At 31.6% G+C, this 20,427-nt stretch overlaps 1 protein-coding gene and 1 long non-coding RNA gene across 2 annotated transcripts in view; one reads left to right on the top strand and one right to left on the bottom strand.

Moving 5' to 3' along the window:
* flt1 (fms related receptor tyrosine kinase 1) overlaps nucleotides 1–20,427 on the bottom strand; it is a 167,437-nt gene that overhangs the window by 646 nt on the left and 146,364 nt on the right. The window contains exons 21-27 of the mRNA XM_077509583.1: nucleotides 2,074–2,146; nucleotides 1,878–1,963; nucleotides 1,671–1,793; nucleotides 951–1,062; nucleotides 686–785; nucleotides 514–619; nucleotides 349–434 (exon numbers count right to left, since the gene is read on the bottom strand). Of these exons, the coding sequence (XP_077365709.1) occupies nucleotides 349–434; nucleotides 514–619; nucleotides 686–785; nucleotides 951–1,062; nucleotides 1,671–1,793; nucleotides 1,878–1,963; nucleotides 2,074–2,146 (686 nt within the window). The remainder of the gene's footprint in view (nucleotides 1–348; nucleotides 435–513; nucleotides 620–685; nucleotides 786–950; nucleotides 1,063–1,670; nucleotides 1,794–1,877; nucleotides 1,964–2,073; nucleotides 2,147–20,427) is intronic.
* On the top strand, nucleotides 80–5,872 carry LOC144009739 (uncharacterized). Its single transcript, XR_013281026.1, has 3 exons — nucleotides 80–801; nucleotides 918–1,093; nucleotides 5,500–5,872. It is a non-coding gene; the product is annotated as an uncharacterized LOC144009739 (long non-coding RNA).

The raw sequence follows: 20,427 nt of genomic DNA, 5'->3' as shown, positions 1-20,427 counted from the left end.
ATTTTAGTTGGTCTTTCCTTTAGAAAAGTCATTTTGTCTAATCAAGATGTAAATAAGCTTTGCTCTGATTGGTTCACCTTTATTTCATTGTTTACTCTATTGAACTTAAGCAATCTGTCGGCTGATTTATTTAAGTTTTTGTATTTTATTATTTTTTAATATTTTTTTTTTTACATTTATTTTTTTAATTCGACAAGCTCCTGATGCTAAAAGATTCCACACAATCTAATTCAAAATTCTCCACTTTTTTATACCAGGTCAAAATAAGTCTGTGACATGGTTTAAATGAAACAAATGTAATCAAATAAATCCACGGTAAGCTGTAGTGAACTCATCAACGGTGTTCACCTCAAGTTAGTGACAGCGAGGGTCTTTTCTCGTTTGCTCTTCCAAGATTCCACACGAGAGCCCAGAGGAATATAATCCTTCCCATCCTGACGATACAAATCAACCGTGTTAGAAATCAGAAATTGCTTTTGCTGTTTGCAATAACTTGTGACGTTTTGGACAGACCCGCTGCACCATGGACTGAAGCAGGTCTCCCAGGGTGTCCACCAGGTCGGAGAAGGAGGGTCTCTCGGTGGGCTTGACCTCCCAGCAGGCCAGCATGATGCTGTAACTGGACGCGCAAAAGACACGACGTGAGCTTACGACGACAAAAAGCGACTTCACGTGGCTCCCTCACATGTCGGCCGTGCTGTACTCCGGCGCTCTCATCCTGGTTCCCGCCTTCAGTCTGCGGCAGAACTCCTCGTCGATATACAGGCCGGGATATGGCGATGCCCCTAGAGTACACATGTGGTATTGTGTTTCCTGTTGCAGCACCCTTGCTTCTTTGCAGAATTTTCTTTGTGTAAAATAATGTGTTTAACGGGTAAAACTATGAAAGTATTTATTTATTTTTTGTTTTCTCATAGTGTCTGGATTTTCACGCGTTGCATTCCTCCTACCTAAAGAGAAGATCTCCCACAGCAGGACGCCAAAGGCCCACACGTCACTCTGAGTGGTAAACACCTTGTCGAAGATGGACTCCGGAGACATCCACTTGAGAGGAAGCCGAGCCTGACAGACAATCACAGCGCGGCAACACCAGGTTCAATAAAAGGGAGAAAGGGAAAAAAAAAAAAAAAAAGATATCTAAGTATATGTAAAAACAGAAATAGTTTGAAATTAGCGTTTATTATGCAGATATATATTCAATTATTTCTGTATCGGCAGAATTTTGCAGGATTTGGTACAAAAAAAAAATCTATTTGCTTTTACTTGAATGTTTTTCAAAATAATTATTGTCATATTTTAATTTTGTAAATAATTGCACTAATTAGGGAAAAAAAAGTCCTATATTTTTTTGGGGAGGTTTTTAGGACGATTTTGAGCATGAAAATGCAATTCCTGTAATTGTAGTTAATTTAAATTAAATGTATTTAAATTTAAGAAAAAATATTTTATACAGTATTTATCACAAAAATTGCACCACAATTACAAGATATAGTGATTTTTTTTTTAAGAACGTTTATTACATTTTGTATAAAATCGTACAATTATGAGAAAATCAGATTTTTAATTTTTTTAAATACTTTCGAATAGTCATATACTTTTATGCTTAGTTTTGTCTTTGTGAAGGGAAAATGTGCAGATGGATTTGTGCATGTGCGCACGTTCATACTCACATCTCCCTTTCGCACATAGTCGGGGTCTTTGTAGATGTCCCTGGCAAGGCCAAAGTCGCAAATCTTTACCACGTTGTTGTCGGACAGTAGAACATTTCGGGCCGCTAGGTCTCGATGAATGCACTAAAGTGGAAACGGTCATTTAAAAAAAACAAAACAAAAAAACTCTTGCGTGTGTCACAGAGTGATGGTTAATGCGGCTCAGACCTTGCGGGACGCCAGGAAGTCCATTCCACGCGCCACCTGGAAGCTGAAGGAGATGAGATCCTCTAGGAATAGATCTGATGTGACATCTAATGGAAATTTTAAAAGCAATTATTCAGAATATTACATACAAACTACTAGTACTAATGATAAAAAAAATTAATAATAATAATAATGTAAACATTCGGGGTAAAATCACCTTGTGTGTTATTGTCATTATTCATTGCTGTCTGGGTGTGACAACTCTTCTCTTCAGATTTTCTTCTGGCCACCTGGAGCAAATAAAATAATGTAAACTGAATTTAAAGAGAAATCGAAATTACAGCAAATTAAAATTGAAATAGCATTAAAATGGAATTGAAATTTCTTTAAGTTAGAAATTAAATTTCCAACTAAAATTGAGTCCAAATTTAAATTTAAATTGAAATTACAATAATTACATTGAATTTAAGATGCAAAAGTCCCAAATCATTCCCTTCATCCATGCCATAATATGTTGCATGAAATCAAGTTCAGTGATCCAAATTAAGTTGGAAGAGATTTAGGCCTTGGTGGAGGTCTGCGCTTATCGCATGCCACAGTGTTGTCGTGAGAAAATAGCGTATGATGACCACATTTGGGTAGTTGCGAGAGGAGCAAAGGGGAAGTAAAAGGTGGGGCCCCACGGAGCAGATAAGGTCTTCATCACAACCTCAAAACAAGATTGCAGAAGTCACTTGTTTTGTTTCACGTGTGTGTGTGTGCGCAGTTGCATAGCAAGCAAGAAGGGCTTGGATTTGTATTTATTTATTTTTCTAAATAAAAGCTATACTATACATGGTCATCTTTTTAAAAATGCCTTACTATAGATTGTCATGTTTTTGTTTTTTTAATTAAACAACCGTGGCGTGTTTATTTTTTTTTAAATCACCATGTAAGGCATTTAAAAAAACAAAAAACAAAAACAAAAAAAGACCAGGAAGGCATTATGAATAGTAAGGTGGTGTTAAAAAAAAAAAAACAATAAAATAAAAAAAGTCTCACTATACATGGTCTTTTTTTATTTTATTTTTTTTTATTTATTTTTTTATTTTTTTTACGCAATCATGAAAAGTAAGGCGTTTTGAAACTTGTTTAAAACACCTTACTATACATGGTCGTTCAAAAAAAAAAAAAGAAACGCCTTGCTATACATGGTAGTTAAAAACAAATGTTGAAAAAAAAAAGCCTTTTTTTTTTATTTTAATTTTATTTTTTTAAACTTGATCATGAAAAGTAAGGCGTTATGAAACTTGTTTAACTCATTCACTGCCTTTGACAAGTATACTTGTCAATTGTATTTTTTAGAGCGGTGCTAAATGGGGGCGAATCTGAGCATGCTCCACTGTAAATATCAAACTTGGAAACAACTTTACTGATGCCCAACCACCGGTAGATGACATCATTGCCCCATTTTATACGAAATAAACACAGTTTCAGAGTCCATGGGAGAAATGGCTGTATTTTGGCAAACCTACATTTTTCTGCTGTCAATTATAAAAGAACGGGACGGGACAAAAAGTAGGGAGTCTATTCTGTTATTTGGTAGATTCGGTTTATATATAATTATTGAATGGAATATCACGTGAGTATTGGAAATGTAAACATTTTCTATAATGACTGGCAGTGAATGAGTTAAAAAAAATACATACGATACATAGTAGTTAAAAGAAATGTGTAACAAAAAAAACAAAAAGTCTTACGATACATGTTTGTTTGTTTTTTTTAACCGACCATAGATAGTAATAGTAAAAATTTTTTTTTTTTTTAATGACCATGTATAGTAAGGTTTTTTTTTTTTTTTAAACAAACAAACAAAAAAAACAACTTTTAACTACCATGTATAGCAAGGCGGTTTTTTGTTTCTTTGTTTTTTAAACGACCATGTATAGTAAGGTTTTTTTTTTTTTTTTTTTAAACCATGTATAGTAAGGTGTTTATAAACAAGATTAAAAGTAAAAAAAAAAAAAAGCAAAAAAAAAGTTTTTTTTTTTTTTTAACAGACCATGGATAGTAATAGTAAAGCGGTTTTTTTTTTTTTTTTTTTTTAACTCGATCATGAAAAGTAAGGCGTTTTGAAACTTGTTTAAAAAAAAAAAACACAAAACACCTTACTATACATGGTCGTTTAATAAAAAAAAAAAAAACACCTTGCGAAACATGGTAGTTAAAAATGTTTTTTTTTTTTTTTTTTTAAAGCCTTACTATACAAGGTAATTAAAAAAAAAAAAAACTCTTTACTATTATTATCCATGGTCTGTTAAAAAAAACAAAAAACATGTAAGACTTTTTTTTTCTTTTTTTTTCTTTTTTACTCGATCATGAAAAGTATGGCGTTTTGAAACACCTTACTATACATGGTCGTTTAAAAAAACAAAAAAAACAAAAACGCCTTACTATACATGGTCGTTTAAAAAAACTAAAAAACCAAAACAAAAACGCCTTACTATACATGGTCGTTTAAAAAAACTAAAAACAAAAAACAAAACAAAAACTTCTTACTATACATGGTCGTTTAAAAAAAAAACAAAAAACAAAAACGCCTTACTATATATGGTCGTTTTTTTTTCCAAAAATAAAAAGCCTTACTAAACATGGTCGTTTAAAAAAAAATAAAATAAAACGCCTTAGTATATATGGTCGTTTTTTTTTTTACAAAAATAACACGCCTTATTATATATGGTCGTTTTTTTTTTGTTTTTTTTTTCCAAAAAATAAAACGCCTTACTATACATGGTCGTTTTTTTGCAAAAATAAAGCCTTACTATACATGGTCCTTTTTTCCCCAAAAATAAAACGCCTTACTATACATGGTCGTTTTTTTTCCAAAAATAAAACGCCTTACTATACATGGTCGGTTTTAAAAAAAATAAATAAAACGCCTTACTATACATGGTCGTTTTTTTTTCCCAAAAATAAAACGCCTTACTATACATGGTCGTTTTTTTTCCAAAAATAAAACGCCTTACTATACATGGTCGTTTTTAAAAATAAAAATAAAACGCCTTACTACATGGTCGTTTTTTTTCCCCAAAAATAAAACGCCTTACTAACATGGTCATTTTTTTTCAAAAAATAAAACGCCTTACTATATATACATGGTCGTTTTTAAAAAAAAATAAAACGCCTTACTATACATGGTCGTTTTTTTGCAAAAATAAAACGCCTTACTATATATACATGGTCGTTTTAAAAAAAAAAATAAAACGCCTTACTATACATGGTCGTTTTTTACCCAAAAATAAAACGCCTTACTATACATGGTCATTTTTTTTTTCCAAAAATAAAACGCCTTACTATATATGGTCGGTTTTTTTTCCAAAAATAAAACGCCTTACTATATATGGTCGTTTTTTTTTTCCAAAAATAAAACGCCTTACTATATATGGTCGTTTTTTTTCCCCAAAATAAAACGCCTTACTATACATGGTTGTTTTTTTCCAAAAATAAAACGCCTTACTATACATGATTGTTAAAAAATAAATGTTAAAAAAAAAAAAAAAAAAACACAAACACATGCCTTAGTATATATACTCGTTTAAAAAAACAACCAAACAAACCAAAAAAACAAAACACTGCCTTACTTAACATGGCTGTTTCTGCACAGGTCTTTGTAATCAGCCTGCAGCGGAACATAAAAGCCTGCCTCCAGTGCTGGTGACTCTTCTCTGCACACTCCCGAGGCTGCCACTGCTGGATGCCGCTGCTGCCTGCCTCATGAGTTCATCTTTCATTTGCATCTTTGTTTGAGTTACCCTGAGCTTTTGTTTCTTTTGTGAACTGTTTTATGATAAACCTTTTCATTTGCACAATTTACCCAGTCTCGTCTCCCCCTCCTTTGTTGCGGCTCTGAGCCAGCTGTAACACTTACACACTTAGACTTGTCGTTGAAAAAAAATAATAAAGAAAGTTAAAAACAAAATAAAACGCCTTACTATACATGGTCGTTTTTTCCCAAAAATAAAACGCCTTACTATACATGGTCGTTTTTTCCCAAAAATAAAACGCCTTACTATACATGGTCGTTTTTTTTCAAAAAATAAAACGCCTTACTATATATGGTCGTTTTTTCCCCAAAAATAAAACGCCTTACTATACATGGTCGTTTTTTTCCAAAAATAAAACGCCTTACTATACATGGTCCTTTTTTTCCAAAAATAAAACGCCTTACAATACATGGTCATTTTTTTCCCAAAAATAAAACGCCTTACTATACATGGTCGTTTTTTCCCAAAAATTAAACGCCTTACTATACATGGTCGTTTTTTTCAAAAAATAAAACGCCTTACTATACATGGTCGTTTTTTCCCAAAAAATAAAACGCCTTACTATACATGGTCGTTTTTTTCCCTAAAATAAAACGCCTTACTATACATGGTCCTTTTTTTCCCTAAAATAAAACGCCTTACTAAACATGGTCGTTTTTTCCCAAAAATAAAAGGCCCTACTATACATGGTCATTTTTTTCCCAAAAATAAAACGCCTTACTAAACATGGTCGTTTTTTCCCAAAAATAAAACGCCTTACTATACATGGTCGTTTTTTCCCAAAAATAAAACACCTTTCTATACATGGTCGTTTTTTTGCAAAAATAAAACGCCTTACTATACATGGTCGTTTTTTTCCAAAAATAAAACGCCTTACTATACATGGTCGTTTTTTTTCAAAAAATAAAACGCCTTGCTATACATGGTCGTTTTTTTTCAAAAAATAAAACGCCTTACTATATATACATGGTCGTTTTTTTTCAAAAAATAAAACGCCTTACTATACATGGTCGTTTTTTTCAAAAAATAAAACGCCTTACTATACATGGTCGTTTTTTTGTAAAAATAAAACGCCTTACTATACATGGTCGTTTTTTCCCAAAAATAAAACGCCTTACTACATGGTCGTTTTTTTCCAAAAATAAAACGCCTTACTATACATGGTCGTTTTTTTCCAAAAATAAAACGCCTTACTATACATGGTCGTTTTTTTTCAAAAAATAAAACGCCTTGCTATACATGGTCGTTTTTTTTCAAAAAATAAAACGCCTTACTATATATACATGGTCGTTTTTTTTCAAAAAATAAAACGCCTTACTATACATGGTCGTTTTTTTCAAAAAATAAAACGCCTTACTATACATGGTCGTTTTTTTCCAAAAATAAAACGCCTTACTATACATGGTCATTTTTTTCCCAAAAATAAAACGCCTTACTATACATGGTCGTTTTTTTGCAAAAATAAAACGCCTTACTATACATGGTCCTTTTTTTCCAAAAATAAAACGCCTTACTATACATGGTCATTTTTTTCCCAAAAATAAAACGCCTTACTAAACATGGTCGTTTTTTCCCAAAAATAAAACGCCTTACTATACATGGTCGTTTTTTCCCAAAAATAAAACGCCTTACTATACATGGTCGTTTTTTCCCAAAAATAAAACGCCTTACTATACATGGTCGTTTTTTTCAAAAAATAAAACGCCTTACTATATATGGTCGTTTTTTCCCCAAAAATAAAACGCCTTACTATACATGGTCCTTTTTTTCCAAAAATAAAACGCCTTACTATACATGGTCGTTTTTTCCCAAAAATAAAACGCCTTACTATACATGGTCGTTTTTTTCAAAAAATAAAACGCCTTACTATATATGGTCGTTTTTTCCCCAAAAATAAAACGCCTTACTATACATGGTCGTTTTTTTCAAAAAATAAAACGCCTTACTATATATGGTCGTTTTTTCCCCAAAAATAAAACGCCTTACTATACATGGTCGTTTTTTTCAAAAAATAAAACGCCTTACTATACATGGTCGTTTTTTCCCCAAAAATAAAACGCCTTACTATACATGGTCGTTTTTTTCCAAAAATCAAACGCCTTACTATACATGGTCCTTTTTTTCCAAAAATAAAACGCCTTACTATACATGGTCATTTTTTTCCCAAAAATAAAACGCCTTACTATACATGGTCGTTTTTTTCAAAAAATAAAACGCCTTACTATACATGGTCGTTTTTTCCCAAAAAATAAAACGCCTTACTATACATGGTCCTTTTTTTCCCTAAAATAAAACGCCTTACTAAACATGGTCGTTTTTTCCCAAAAATAAAACGCCTTACTATACATGGTCGTTTTTTCCCAAAAATAAAACGCCTTACTATACATGGTCGTTTTTTTCAAAAAATAAAACGCCTTACTATACATGGTCGTTTTTTTCAAAAAATAAAACGCCTTACTATACATGGTCGTTTTTTCCCCAAAAATAAAACGCCTTACTATACATGGTCGTTTTTTTCAAAAAATAAAACGCCTTACTATACATGGTCGTTTTTTTCAAAAAATAAAACGCCTTACTATACATGGTTGTTTTTTCCCAAAAATAAAACGCCTTACTATACATGGTCGTTTTTTTCCAAAAATAAAACGCCTTACTATACATGGTCGTTTTTTTTCAAAAAATAAAACGCCTTACTATACATGGTCGTTTTTTTCAAAAAATAAAACGCCTTACTATACATGGTCGTTTTTTTCCAAAAATAAAACGCCTTACAATACATGGTCGTTTTTTCCCAAAAATAAAACGCCTTACTATACATGGTCGTTTTTTTCCAAAAATAAAACGCCTTACTATACATGGTCGTTTTTTTTCAAAAAATAAAACGCCTTGCTATACATGGTCGTTTTTTTTCAAAAAATAAAACGCCTTACTATACATGGTCGTTTTTTCCCAAAAATAAAACGCCTTACTATACATGGTCGTTTTTTTCCAAAAATAAAACGCCTTACTATACATGGTCGTTTTTTCCCAAAAATAAAAGGCCCTACTATACATGGTCATTTTTTTCCCAAAAATAAAACGCCTTACTAAACATGGTCGTTTTTTCCCAAAAATAAAACGCCTTACTATACATGGTCGTTTTTTTTCAAAAAATAAAACGCCTTACTATACATGGTCGTTTTTTTCAAAAAATAAAACGCCTTACTATACATGGTCGTTTTTTTCCAAAAATAAAACGCCTTACAATACATGGTCGTTTTTTCCCAAAAATAAAACGCCTTACTATACATGGTCGTTTTTTCCCAAAAATAAAACGCCTTACTATACATGGTCGTTTTTTTCCAAAAATAAAACGCCTTACTATACATGGTCGTTTTTTTTCAAAAAATAAAACGCCTTGCTATACATGGTCGTTTTTTTTCAAAAAATAAAACGACTTACTAAACATGGTCGTTTTTTCCCAAAAATAAAACGCCTTACAATACATGGTCGTTTTATCCCAAAAATAAAACGCCTTACTATACATGGTCGTTTTTTCCCAAAAATAAAACGCCTTACTATACATGGTCGTTTTTTTCCAAAAATAAAACGCCTTACTATACATGGTCGTTTTTTTTCAAAAAATAAAACGCCTTGCTATACATGGTCGTTTTTTTTTCAAAAAATAAAACGCCTTACTATACATGGTCGTTTTTTCCCAAAAATAAAAGGCCCTACTATACATGGTCATTTTTTTCCCAAAAATAAAACGCCTTACTAAACATGGTCGTTTTTTCCCAAAAATAAAACGCCTAACTATACATGGTCGTTTTTTTGCAAAAATAAAACGCCTTACTATACATGGTCATTTTTTTCCCAAAAATAAAACGCCTTACTATACATGGTCGTTTTTTCCCAAAAATAAAACGCCTTACTATACATGGTCGTTTTTTCCCAAAAATAAAACGCCTTACTATACATGGTCATTTTTTTCCCAAAAATAAAACGCCTTACTATACATGGTCGTTTTTTTGCAAAAATAAAACGCCTTACTATACATGGTTGTTTTTTTCCAAAAATAAAATGCCTTACTATACATGGTCGTTTTTTTGCAAAAATAAAACGCCTTACTATACATGGTCGTTTTTTTTCCAAAAATAAAACGCCTTACTATACATGGTCGTTTTTTTGTCGGAAAAAAAAGCCTTACTGTACATGGTCGATTTTTGTCGGAAAAAAAAGCCTTACTATACATGGTCGTTCCCCCCCCCCCCCCAAAAAAGCCTTACTATACATGGTCGTTTTTTCCCCCCAAAAAAAAGCCTTACTATACATGGTCGTTTTTTTCCCCAAAATATTACGCCTTATTATACATGGTCGTTTTTTTCCCCAAAATATTACGCCTTATTATACATGGTCGTTTTTTTGTCGGAAAAAAAAGCCTTACTATACATGGTCGTTTTTATGTCGGAAAAAAAAGCCTTACGATACATGGTCGTTTTTTTTGTCGGAAAAAACAGCCTTACTATACATGGTCGTTTTTTTGTCGGAAAAAAAAGCCTTACTGTATGTATATGGTCGTTTTTTCCCCAAAAATAAAACGCCTTACTATACATGGTCGTTTTTTTCAAAAAATAAAACGCCTTACTATATATGGTCGTTTTTTCCCCAAAAATAAAACGCCTTACTATACATGGTCGTTTTTTTCAAAAAATAAAACGCCTTACTATACATGGTCGTTTTTTCCCCAAAAATAAAACGCCTTACTATACATGGTCGTTTTTTTCCAAAAATCAAACGCCTTACTATACATGGTCCTTTTTTTCCAAAAATAAAACGCCTTACTATACATGGTCATTTTTTTCCCAAAAATAAAACGCCTTACTATACATGGTCGTTTTTTTCAAAAAATAAAACGCCTTACTATACATGGTCGTTTTTTCCCAAAAAATAAAACGCCTTACTATACATGGTCCTTTTTTTCCCTAAAATAAAACGCCTTACTAAACATGGTCGTTTTTTCCCAAAAATAAAACGCCTTACTATACATGGTCGTTTTTTCCCAAAAATAAAACGCCTTACTATACATGGTCGTTTTTTTCAAAAAATAAAACGCCTTACTATACATGGTCGTTTTTTTCAAAAAATAAAACGCCTTACTATACATGGTCGTTTTTTCCCCAAAAATAAAACGCCTTACTATACATGGTCGTTTTTTTCAAAAAATAAAACGCCTTACTATACATGGTCGTTTTTTTCAAAAAATAAAACGCCTTACTATACATGGTTGTTTTTTCCCAAAAATAAAACGCCTTACTATACATGGTCGTTTTTTTCCAAAAATAAAACGCCTTACTATACATGGTCGTTTTTTTTCAAAAAATAAAACGCCTTACTATACATGGTCGTTTTTTTCAAAAAATAAAACGCCTTACTATACATGGTCGTTTTTTTCCAAAAATAAAACGCCTTACAATACATGGTCGTTTTTTCCCAAAAATAAAACGCCTTACTATACATGGTCGTTTTTTTCCAAAAATAAAACGCCTTACTATACATGGTCGTTTTTTTTCAAAAAATAAAACGCCTTGCTATACATGGTCGTTTTTTTTCAAAAAATAAAACGCCTTACTATACATGGTCGTTTTTTCCCAAAAATAAAACGCCTTACTATACATGGTCGTTTTTTTCCAAAAATAAAACGCCTTACTATACATGGTCGTTTTTTCCCAAAAATAAAAGGCCCTACTATACATGGTCATTTTTTTCCCAAAAATAAAACGCCTTACTAAACATGGTCGTTTTTTCCCAAAAATAAAACGCCTTACTATACATGGTCGTTTTTTTTCAAAAAATAAAACGCCTTACTATACATGGTCGTTTTTTTCAAAAAATAAAACGCCTTACTATACATGGTCGTTTTTTTCCAAAAATAAAACGCCTTACAATACATGGTCGTTTTTTCCCAAAAATAAAACGCCTTACTATACATGGTCGTTTTTTCCCAAAAATAAAACGCCTTACTATACATGGTCGTTTTTTTCCAAAAATAAAACGCCTTACTATACATGGTCGTTTTTTTTCAAAAAATAAAACGCCTTGCTATACATGGTCGTTTTTTTTCAAAAAATAAAACGACTTACTAAACATGGTCGTTTTTTCCCAAAAATAAAACGCCTTACTATACATGGTCGTTTTTTTCCAAAAATAAAACGCCTTACAATACATGGTCGTTTTATCCCAAAAATAAAACGCCTTACTATACATGGTCGTTTTTTCCCAAAAATAAAACGCCTTACTATACATGGTCGTTTTTTTCCAAAAATAAAACGCCTTACTATACATGGTCGTTTTTTTTCAAAAAATAAAACGCCTTACTATACATGGTCATTTTTTTCAAAAAATAAAACGCCTTACTATACATGGTCGTTTTTTTCCAAAAATAAAACGCCTTACTATACATGGTCGTTTTTTTTCAAAAAATAAAACGCCTTACTATACATGGTCGTTTTTTCCCAAAAATAAAACGCCTTACTATACATGGTCGTTTTTTTCCAAAAATAAAACGCCTTACTATACATGGTCGTTTTTTTGCAAAAATAAAACGCCTTACTATACATGGTCATTTTTTTCCCAAAAATAAAACGCCTTACTATACATGGTCGTTTTTTCCCAAAAATAAAACGCCTTACTATACATGGTCGTTTTTTCCCAAAAATAAAACGCCTTACTATACATGGTCATTTTTTTCCCAAAAATAAAACGCCTTACTATACATGGTCGTTTTTTTGCAAAAATAAAACGCCTTACTATACATGGTTGTTTTTTTCCAAAAATAAAATGCCTTACTATACATGGTCGTTTTTTTGCAAAAATAAAACGCCTTACTATACATGGTCGTTTTTTTCCAAAAATAAAACGCCTTACTATACATGGTCGTTTTTTTGTCGGAAAAAAAAGCCTTACTGTACATGGTCGATTTTTGTCGGAAAAAAAAGCCTTACTATACATGGTCGTTCCCCCCCCCCCCCCCAAAAAAGCCTTACTATACATGGTCGTTTTTTCCCCCCAAAAAAAAGCCTTACTATACATGGTCGTTTTTTTCCCCAAAATATTACGCCTTATTATACATGGTCGTTTTTTTCCCCAAAATATTACGCCTTATTATACATGGTCGTTTTTTTGTCGGAAAAAAAAGCCTTACTATACATGGTCGTTTTTATGTCGGAAAAAAAAGCCTTACGATACATGGTCGTTTTTTTTGTCGGAAAAAACAGCCTTACTATACATGGTCGTTTTTTTGTCGGAAAAAAAAGCCTTACTGTATGTACATGGTCGTTTTTTTGTCGGAAAAAAAAGCCTTACTATACATGGTCGTTTTTTTGTCGGAAAAAAAAGCCTTACTATACATGGTCGTTTTTTTGTCGGAAAAAAAAGCCTTACTATACATGGTCGTTTTTTTGTCGGAAAAAAAAGCCTTACTATACATGGTCGTTTTTTTGTCGGAAAAAAAAGCCTTACTATACATGGTCATTTTTTTGTCGGAAAAAAAAGCTTTACTATACATGGTCGTTTTTTTGTCGGAAAAAAAAGCCTTACTGTACATGGTCGTTTTTTTGTCGGAAAAAAAAGCCTTACTATACATGGTCGTTTTTTTGTCGGAAAAAAAAGCCTTACTATACATGGTCGTTTTTTTGTCGGAAAAAAAAAGCCTTACTATACATGGTCGTTTTTTTGTCGGAAAAAAAAGCCTTACTATACATGATCGTTTTTTTGTCGGAAAAAAAGCCTTACTATACATGGTCGTTTTTTTGGCGGAAAAAAAAGCCTTACTATACATGGTCGTTTTTTTGGCGGAAAAAAAAGCCTTACTATACATGGTCGTTTTTTTGGCGGAAAAAAAAGCCTTACTATACATGGTCGTTTTTTTGTCGGAAAAAAAAGCCTTACTATACATGGTCGTTTTTTTGTCTGAAAAAAAAGCCTTACTATACATGATCGTTTTTTTGTCGGAAAAAAAAGCCTTACTATACATGGTCGTTTTTTTTGTCGGTAAAAAAACGCCTTACTATACATGGTCGTTTTTTCCCAAAAATAAAACGCCTTACTATACATGGTCGTTTTTTTCCAAAAATAAAACGCCTTACTATACATGGTCGTTTTTTCCCAAAAATTAAACGCCTTACTATACATGGTCATTTTTTTCCAAAAATAAAACGCCTTACTATACATGGTCGTTTTTTCCCAAAAATAAAACGCCTTACTACATGGTCGTTTTTTTCCAAAAATAAAACGCCTTACTATACATGGTCGTTTTTTTCCCAAAAATAAAACGCCTTACTATACATGGTCGTTTTTTCCCAAAAATTAAACGCCTTACTATACATGGTCGTTTTTTTCAAAAAATAAAACGCCTTACTATACATGGTCGTTTTTTCCCAAAAAATAAAACGCCTTACTATACATGGTCCTTTTTTTCCCAAAAATAAAACGCCTTACTAAACATGGTCGTTTTTTCCCAAAAATAAAACGCCTTACTATACATGGTCGTTTTTTCCCAAAAATAAAACGCCTTACTATACATGGTCGTTTTTTTCAAAAAATAAAACGCCTTACTATACATGGTCGTTTTTTTGCAAAAATAAAACGCCTTACTATACATGGTCGTTTTTTTCCAAAAATAAAACGCCTTACTATACATGGTTGTTTTTTTGCAAAAATAAAACGCCTTACTATACATGGTCGTTTTTTCCCAAAAACAAAACGCCCTACTATACATGGTCATTTTTTTCCCAAAAATAAAACGCCTTACTAAACATGGTCGTTTTTTCCCAAAAATAAAACGCCTTACTATACATGGTCGTTTTTTCCCAAAAATAAAACGCCTTACTATACATGGTCGTTTTTTCCCAAAAATAAAACGCCTTACTATACATGGTCATTTTTTTCCCAAAAATAAAACGCCTTACTAAACATGGTCGTTTTTTCCCAAAAATAAAACGCCTTACTATACATGGTCGTTTTTTCCCAAAAATAAAACGCCTTACTATACATGGTCGTTTTTTCCCAAAAATAAAACGCCTTACTATACATGGTCGTTTTTTTCAAAAAATAAAACGCCTTACTATATATGGTCGTTTTTTCCCCAAAAATAAAACGCCTTACTATACATGGTCCTTTTTTTCCAAAAATAAAACGCCTTACTATACATGGTCGTTTTTTTCAAAAAATAAAACGCCTTACTATACATGGTCGTTTTTTCCCCAAAAATAAAACGCCTTACTATACATGGTCGTTTTTTTCCAAAAATCAAACGCCTTACTATACATGGTCCTTTTTTTCCAAAAATAAAACGCCTTACTATACATGGTCATTTTTTTCCCAAAAATAAAACGCCTTACTATACATGGTCGTTTTTTCCCAAAAATTAAACGCCTTACTATACATGGTCGTTTTTTTCAAAAAATAAAACGCCTTACTATACATGGTCGTTTTTTCCCAAAAATTAAACGCCTTACTATACATGGTCGTTTTTTTCAAAAAATAAAACGCCTTACTATACATGGTCGTTTTTTCCCAAAAAATAAAACGCCTTACTATACATGGTCCTTTTTTTCCCAAAAATAAAACGCCTTACTATACATGGTCATTTTTTTCCCAAAAATAAAACGCCTTACTAAACATGGTCGTTTTTTCCCAAAAATAAAACGCCTTACTATACATGGTCGTTTTTTCCCAAAAATAAAACACCTTTCTATACATGGTCGTTTTTTTGCAAAAATAAAACGCCTTACTATACATGGTCGTTTTTTTCCAAAAATAAAACGCCTTACTATACATGGTCGTTTTTTTTCAAAAAATAAAACGCCTTGCTATACATGGTCGTTTTTTTTCAAAAAATAAAACGCCTTACTATATATACATGGTCGTTTTTTTTCAAAAAATAAAACGCCTTACTATACATGGTCGTTTTTTTCAAAAAATAAAACGCCTTACTATACATGGTCGTTTTTTTGTAAAAATAAAACGCCTTACTATACATGGTCGTTTTTTCCCAAAAATAAAACGCCTTACTATACATGGTCGTTTTTTCCCAAAAATAAAACGCCTTACTATACATGGTCGTTTTTTCCCAAAAATAAAACACCTTTCTATACATGGTCGTTTTTTTGCAAAAATAAAACGCCTTACTATACATGGTCGTTTTTTTCCAAAAATAAAACGCCTTACTATACATGGTCGTTTTTTTTCAAAAAATAAAACGCCTTGCTATACATGGTCGTTTTTTTTCAAAAAATAAAACGCCTTACTATATATACATGGTAGTTTTTTTTCAAAAAATAAAACGCCTTACTATACATGGTCGTTTTTTTCAAAAAATAAAACGCCTTACTATACATGGTCGTTTTTTTGTAAAAATAAAACGCCTTACTATACATGGTCGTTTTTTTCCAAAAATAAAACGCCTTACTATACATGGTCGTTTTTTTTCAAAAAATAAAACGCCTTACTATACATGGTCGTTTTTTTCCAAAAATAAAACGCCTTACTATACATGGTCGTTTTTTTGCAAAAATAAAACGCCTTACTATACATGGTCGTTTTTTCCCAAAAATAAAACGCCCTACTATACATGGTCATTTTTTTCCCAAAAATAAAACGCCTTACTAAACATGGTCGTTTTTTCCCAAAAATAAAACGCCTTACTATACATGGTCGTTTTTTCCCAAAAATAAAACGGCTTACTATACATGGTCGTTTTTTCCCAAAAATAAAACGCCTTACTATACATGGTCCTTTTTTTCCAAAAATAAAACGCCTTACTATACATGGTCATTTTTTTCCCAAAAATAAAACGCCTTACTAAACATGGTCGTTTTTTCCCAAAAATAAAACGCCTTACTATACATGGTCGTTTTTTCCCAAAAATAAAACGCCTTACTATACATGGTCGTTTTTTCCCAAAAATAAAACGCCTTACTATACATGGTCGTTTTTTTCAAAAAATAAAACGCCTTACTATATATGGTCGTTTTTTCCCCAAAAATAAAACGCCTTACTATACATGGTCGTTTTTTCCCAAAAATAAAACGCCTTACTATACATGGTCCTTTTTTTCCAAAAATAAAACGCCTTACTATACATGGTCGTTTTTTTCAAAAAATAAAACGCCTTACTATACATGGTCGTTTTTTCCCCAAAAATAAAACGCCTTACTATACATGGTCGTTTTTTTCCAAAAATCAAACGCCTTACTATACATGGTCCTTTTTTTCCAAAAATAAAACGCCTTACTATACATGGTCATTTTTTTCCCAAAAATAAAACGCCTTACTATACATGGTCGTTTTTTTCAAAAAATAAAACGCCTTACTATACATGGTCGTTTTTTCCCAAAAAATAAAACGCCTTACTATACATGGTCGTTTTTTCCCAAAAATAAAACGCCTTACTATACATGGTCGTTTTTTCCCAAAAATAAAACGCCTTACTATACATGGTCGTTTTTTTCAAAAAATAAAACGCCTTACTATACATGGTCGTTTTTTTCCCTAAAATAAAACGCCTTACTAAACATGGTCGTTTTTTCCCAAAAATAAAACGCCTTACTATACATGGTCGTTTTTTCCCAAAAATAAAACGCCTTACTATACATGGTCGTTTTTTTCAAAAAATAAAACGCCTTACTATACATGGTCGTTTTTTCCCCAAAAATAAAACGCCTTACTATACATGGTCGTTTTTTTCAAAAAATAAAACGCCTTACTATACATGGTCGTTTTTTTCCAAAAATAAAACGCCTTACTATACATGGTCGTTTTTTCCCCAAAAATAAAACGCCTTACTATACATGGTCGTTTTTTTCAAAAAATAAAACGCCTTACTATACATGGTCGTTTTTTTCAAAAAATAAAACGCCTTACTATACATGGTTGTTTTTTCCCAAAAATAAAACGCCTTACTATACATGGTCGTTTTTTTCCAAAAATAAAACGCCTTACTATACATGGTCGTTTTTTTTCAAAAAATAAAACGCCTTACTATACATGGTCGTTTTTTTCAAAAAATAAAACGCCTTACTATACATGGTCGTTTTTTTCCAAAAATAAAACGCCTTACAATACATGGTCGTTTTTTCCCAAAAATAAAACGCCTTACTATACATGGTCGTTTTTTTCCAAAAATAAAACGCCTTACTATACATGGTCGTTTTTTTTCAAAAAATAAAACGCCTTGCTATACATGGTCGTTTTTTTTCAAAAAATAAAACGCCTTACTATACATGGTCGTTTTTTCCCAAAAATAAAACGCCTTACTATACATGGTCGTTTTTTCCCAAAAATAAAAGGCCCTACTATACATGGTCATTTTTTTCCCAAAAATAAAACGCCTTACTAAACATGGTCGTTTTTTCCCAAAAATAAAACGCCTTACTATACATGGTCGTTTTTTTTCAAAAAATAAAACGCCTTACTATACATGGTCGTTTTTTTCAAAAAATAAAACGCCTTACTATACATGGTCGTTTTTTTCCAAAAATAAAACGCCTTACAATACATGGTCGTTTTTTCCCAAAAATAAAACGCCTTACTATACATGGTCGTTTTTTCCCAAAAATAAAACGCCTTACTATACATGGTCGTTTTTTTCCAAAAATAAAACGCCTTACTATACATGGTCGTTTTTTTTCAAAAAATAAAACGCCTTGCTATACATGGTCGTTTTTTTTCAAAAAATAAAACGCCTTACTATACATGGTCGTTTTTTCCCAAAAATAAAACGCCTTACTATACATGGTCGTTTTTTTCCAAAAATAAAACGCCTTACTAAACATGGTCGTTTTTTCCCAAAAATAAAACGCCTTACTATACATGGTCGTTTTTTTCCAAAAATAAAACGCCTTACAATACATGGTCGTTTTATCCCAAAAATAAAACGCCTTACTATACATGGTCGTTTTTTTCCAAAAATAAAACGCCTTACTATACATGGTCGTTTTTTTCCAAAAATAAAACGCCTTACTAAACATGGTCGTTTTTTCCCAAAAATAAAACGCCTTACTATACATGGTCGTTTTTTTCCAAAAATAAAACGCCTTACAATACATGGTCGTTTTATCCCAAAAATAAAACGCCTTACTATACATGGTCGTTTTTTCCCAAAAATAAAACGCCTTACTATACATGGTCGTTTTTTTCCAAAAATAAAACGCCTTACTATACATGGTCGTTTTTTTTCAAAAAATAAAACGCCTTGCTATACATGGTCGTTTTTTTTCAAAAAATAAAACGCCTTACTATACATGGTCGTTTTTTCCCAAAAATAAAAGGCCCTACTATACATGGTCATTTTTTTCCCAAAAATAAAACGCCTTACTATACATGGTCATTTTTTTCAAAAAATAAAACGCCTTGCTATACATGGTCGTTTTTTTTCAAAAAATAAAACGCCTTACTATACATGGTCGTTTTTTCCCAAAAATAAAACGCCTTACTATACATGGTCGTTTTTTTCAAAAAATAAAACGCCTTACTAAACATGGTCGTTTTTTCCCAAAAATAAAACGCCTTACTATACATGGTCGTTTTTTCCCAAAAATAAAACGCCTTACTATACATGGTCGTTTTTTTCAAAAAATAAAACGCCTTACTATACATGGTCGTTTTTTTCAAAAAATAAAACGCCTTACTATACATGGTCGTTTTTTTCAAAAAATAAAACGCCTTACTATACATGGTCGTTTTTTCCCGAAAAATAAAACGCCTTACTATACATGGTCGTTTTTTTCAAAAAATAAAACGCCTTACTATACATGGTCGTTTTTTTCAAAAAATAAAACGCCTTACTATACATGGTCGTTTTTTTCCAAAAATAAAACGCCTTACTATACATGGTCGTTTTTTTCAAAAAATAAAACGCCTTACTATACATGGTCGTTTTTTTCCAAAAATAAAACGCCTTACAATACATGGTCGTTTTTTCCCAAAAATAAAACGCCTTACTATACATGGTCGTTTTTTTCCAAAAATAAAACGCCTTACTATACATGGTCGTTTTTTTTCAAAAAATAAAACGCCTTGCTATACATGGTCGTTTTTTTTCAAAAAATAAAACGCCTTACTATACATGGTCGTTTTTTCCCAAAAATAAAACGCCTTACTATACATGGTCGTTTTTTCCCAAAAATAAAAGGCCCTACTATACATGGTCATTTTTTTCCCAAAAATAAAACGCCTTACTAAACATGGTCGTTTTTTCCCAAAAATAAAACGCCTTACTATACATGGTCGTTTTTTTTCAAAAAATAAAACGCCTTACTATACATGGTCGTTTTTTTCAAAAAATAAAACGCCTTACTATACATGGTCGTTTTTTTCCAAAAATAAAACGCCTTACAATACATGGTCGTTTTTTCCCAAAAATAAAACGCCTTACTATACATGGTCGTTTTTTCCCAAAAATAAAACGCCTTACTATACATGGTCGTTTTTTTCCAAAAATAAAACGCCTTACTATACATGGTCGTTTTTTTTCAAAAAATAAAACGCCTTGCTATACATGGTCGTTTTTTTTCAAAAAATAAAACGCCTTACTATACATGGTCGTTTTTTCCCAAAAATAAAACGCCTTACTATACATGGTCGTTTTTTTCCAAAAATAAAACGCCTTACTAAACATGGTCGTTTTTTCCCAAAAATAAAACGCCTTACTATACATGGTCGTTTTTTTCCAAAAATAAAACGCCTTACAATACATGGTCGTTTTATCCCAAAAATAAAACGCCTTAC

This window comes from Festucalex cinctus, chromosome 20 (assembly GCF_051991245.1).
Source record: "Festucalex cinctus isolate MCC-2025b chromosome 20, RoL_Fcin_1.0, whole genome shotgun sequence".
Taxonomy (NCBI): Eukaryota; Metazoa; Chordata; class Actinopteri; order Syngnathiformes; family Syngnathidae; genus Festucalex; species Festucalex cinctus.
Note: the sequence above shows the minus strand (reverse complement) of the source record. Positions and strands in the feature narration are given on the sequence as shown.